Here is a 1,811-nt window from a genome sequence, read left to right on the forward strand (position 1 = left end):
CCCTGATCTTCAAAGGAATTGTTATGCCCACAGACTGATTGATCACCTGATGTTCTGGTCGGTGGGTATTTGGACAAATGGATAGATGGCTGGAGAGCCCTGGGGATGGTGCTGCCCGTGAGAAGATCTGGAGAACGACAGGAGTATGTTTTCCATGAGACTGATCTAGAGAGAAGAAATAGTTACAAGGCAAAGGTTCACAACTAATCATTTCACTAGCATCTGTCACAACGTGGGGAGGTTATGCAACACACTTAAAGTCACTTTTTTGATCAAAGTATATTGAGATGAATTGTCAAACAGGATATAGCACCTCTAAAATGGATGTGTGATGTATCTTGTCCCTGATCAAATACATTAAATAATCAGAGGTACCCTTCACAACCTTATAAATTCAGTATCCTGTGGCCCCAAAGTAATGTATAATTCTATTGCTCTTTCTTCTTGGACTTTCACAGCTGTTTTTCAGTCACATAGCCAGATGAAGACTCTAGACCAGATCTCCTTGCTTTGTGCGAGGCAGAGAATGTTGAGTTTGGATCTCTGAGTATTTTCTTCAGTTGACAGAGGAGACACACCATGGAGAGTACTAATCAGACCTCATCTGTGACAGAGTTCATTCTTCTGGGACTCTCGGCCCACCCAACTCTGGAGAAAACCTTCTTTGTACTCATCTTGCTGATGTACCTGGTGATCCTGCTGGGCAACGGGGTCCTTGTCCTGGTGACGGTGTCTGTGTCCCGCCTGCACACGCCCATGTACTTCTTCCTGGGGAACCTCTCTGTCCTGGACGTCTGCTACACAACCTCCTCCGTCCCCCTCATTCTCGACAGCTTCCTCACTCCCAGGAAAGCCATCCCCTTCTCAGCCTGTGCTGGGCAGATGTTTCTCTCCTTCGCCATGGGAGCCACAGAGTGTGTGCTCCTGAGCATGATGGCATTTGATCGCGATCGCTACGTGGCCATCTGCAACCCCCTTAGGTACCCTGTGGTCATGAACAGAGCTGCCTATGTGCCCATGGCTGCCGGTTCATGGGCAGCTGGAAGTGCTGCCTCCTTGGTTCAAACATCTCTGGCAATGAGGCTGCCCTTCTGTGGGAACAACATCATTAACCACTTCACCTGTGAGATCCTGGCTGTCCTGAAGTTGGCCTGTGCTGACATCTCTATTAATGTGATCAGCATGGGGGTAACAAATGTGATCTTCCTGGGGGTCCCAGTCCTGTTCATCTTTGTCTCCTACATCTTCATACTCACCACTATCCTGAGAATCCCCTCAGCAGAGGGGAGGAAAAAGGCCTTTTCCACCTGCTCTGCCCACCTCACAGTCGTGGTTGTCTTCTATGGGACCATCCTCTTCATGTACGGGAAGCCCAAGTCTAAGGACCCACTGGGGGCTGACAAACAGGACCTTTCAGACAAGCTCATCTCCCTCTTCTATGGGGTGGTGACCCCCATGCTCAACCCCATCATCTACAGCCTGAGGAACAAGGACGTGAAAGCCGCTATGAGAAATCTGGTATTTCAGAAACGCTTTACCAAGTAATTGTGGGAGAACAGATATCCTCATGGTTCTGTGCTTCTTGGCTCCTTTCACCCCAGAACCTCAGAAGACAGTCTCCTCATAAGAAGGTACATGTGAGGCATGATTACCAGAAAATCAAACTTAACATGTAACAGTGAATTTTAGGTGCTACTAGACCCAACTTCTAAAAATGCTGAAAACTAAAGTTTGGAGTGTGTGTGGCTTGAGGAGATGGAAGTAGACTGCTACTGGAGAAAAGAAAAAGAAAAAGTCATGATTTTTCTCAC

General features: G+C 47.6%; 1 protein-coding gene across 1 annotated transcript; it reads left to right on the plus strand.

Annotated features, from left to right (window-relative positions):
- Positions 1-579: 579 nt before the first annotated feature.
- LOC103202177 (olfactory receptor 13C7) lies at positions 580-1,545 on the plus strand. The gene has a single exon (XM_007947007.1). The coding sequence runs from the start codon at positions 580-582 to the stop codon at positions 1,543-1,545; it is 966 nt and encodes a 321-aa protein (XP_007945198.1).
- The last annotated feature ends 266 nt before the right edge of the window (positions 1,546-1,811 follow it).

Source organism: Orycteropus afer, unplaced genomic scaffold (genome assembly GCF_000298275.1).
Source record: "Orycteropus afer afer isolate SDZICR_OR568_19922 unplaced genomic scaffold, OryAfe1.0 scaffold00174, whole genome shotgun sequence".
Lineage (NCBI taxonomy): Eukaryota > Metazoa > Chordata > Mammalia > Tubulidentata > Orycteropodidae > Orycteropus > Orycteropus afer.